At 57.6% G+C, this 1206-nt stretch overlaps 1 protein-coding gene across 1 annotated transcript; it reads right to left on the minus strand.

The window, feature by feature from the left end:
- Positions 1–6: 6 nt before the first annotated feature.
- LOC104384757 (toll-like receptor 1) lies at positions 7–1200 on the minus strand (the record flags this gene model as incomplete). Its single annotated transcript, XM_010005716.1, has 1 exon — positions 7–1200. A coding segment is annotated over exon 1 (1166 nt), but the record flags the coding sequence as incomplete, so codon positions are not given.
- Positions 1201–1206: the final 6 nt, after the last annotated feature.

Raw genomic sequence — 1206 nt, forward strand, 5'->3', positions numbered from 1 at the left:
ATTGGCAAGTTAATGCTAACAGCTGCCCTCAGATTAGCCCAGAAAAGGGGCCGCTTGCTTCTCTCCTTGGGCCACTCCAGGTAGGTTCGCTTTGCCATGAGAGCCTTCAGCTTGTGGTACCTGGCAGGGATAACGTACGGAGGGATGGGCTCCAGCAGAATGAGGATCAAGCTGTTGGAATTCTCGCTAAATAACTTGTGATGGGCAAAGTACAGCTCATAGTGACACCACTCGCTCTGCACAAAGTTGGGAGACAAGACAAAGATCGACTTGTAGCTCTTCTCAATGCAGTTAATGATGTTCTCCACGATGCTCCTGCCGGGGACAAAGTTCCTCTCGTGCTGGCACAGCTGCACGCAGCCCTCCCCTTTCTCCAGGTTGGGCATCAGCTCGTTCTTCACCCACAACGAGTCGCGCTCGCTGTAGGAGATGAAGGCGTGGAACTGCAGCGCGGCCGCCTGCTCGGCGGGCCGGTTGTGCCGCGCTCTCCGCTTCGTCTGCGTCCAGCGCCAGGTCATGCGCACGTACCACGGCACGTCCAGCGAGATGCACAGAAAGGCCACGGCGGCCACCAGCACCAGCGTCAGCCCCAGAGCTGTCACCAGCAGGAGCGTTGTGCTGCAGGCCAGCTCGCTCAGGTGGAAGTCCTTCAGCTGCCTTCCCCGCAGCTCCTGCGGGTACTCGCACACGTAGGCTGCCGGCCAGCCAAACAGCTTCCCCCCGGACTGCCGCTCCATGCGGATGAAGTCCTGCAGCTCACAGGAGCACTTGAACGGGTTGTGCCCGGCTTGGAGCTCCCTGACCCGCGGGCAGCTCTGGAAGAAGCCAGCAGGTGGGGTGAGGATCAAATTCATCTCTACGTTCAGGAACTCCAGGGACGTAAAGCCGCTGCACACCGGCAGGTCGGCCAGCCTGTTGGACGCCAGGTTCAGCTCTTTCAAGGACTTCAGCTCAGCCATCCCCCTGGGGACACTGGTGATCTGATTTTGTCGTAGGTCCAGTTTTTGGATGTTGACTGGCAAGCACTCAAACACGGAATCTGACAACAGATTTGAGGACAGGTCCAGCTCTGCCAGAGACTCAGCCCATTGGCATTGCATATCAGCTCCGTCGTGGCTCAGCAGGTTGCTGCTCATGTCCAGATATTGCAGTGATCTCATATGGCTGGTCATGGAGCTCACCTTGGAAAGGGTCTCAAATTTATTC

Source organism: Chaetura pelagica, unplaced genomic scaffold (assembly GCF_000747805.2).
Source record: "Chaetura pelagica isolate M959 unplaced genomic scaffold, ChaPel_1.0 C11303092, whole genome shotgun sequence".
NCBI classification, from domain to species: domain Eukaryota; kingdom Metazoa; phylum Chordata; class Aves; order Apodiformes; family Apodidae; genus Chaetura; species Chaetura pelagica.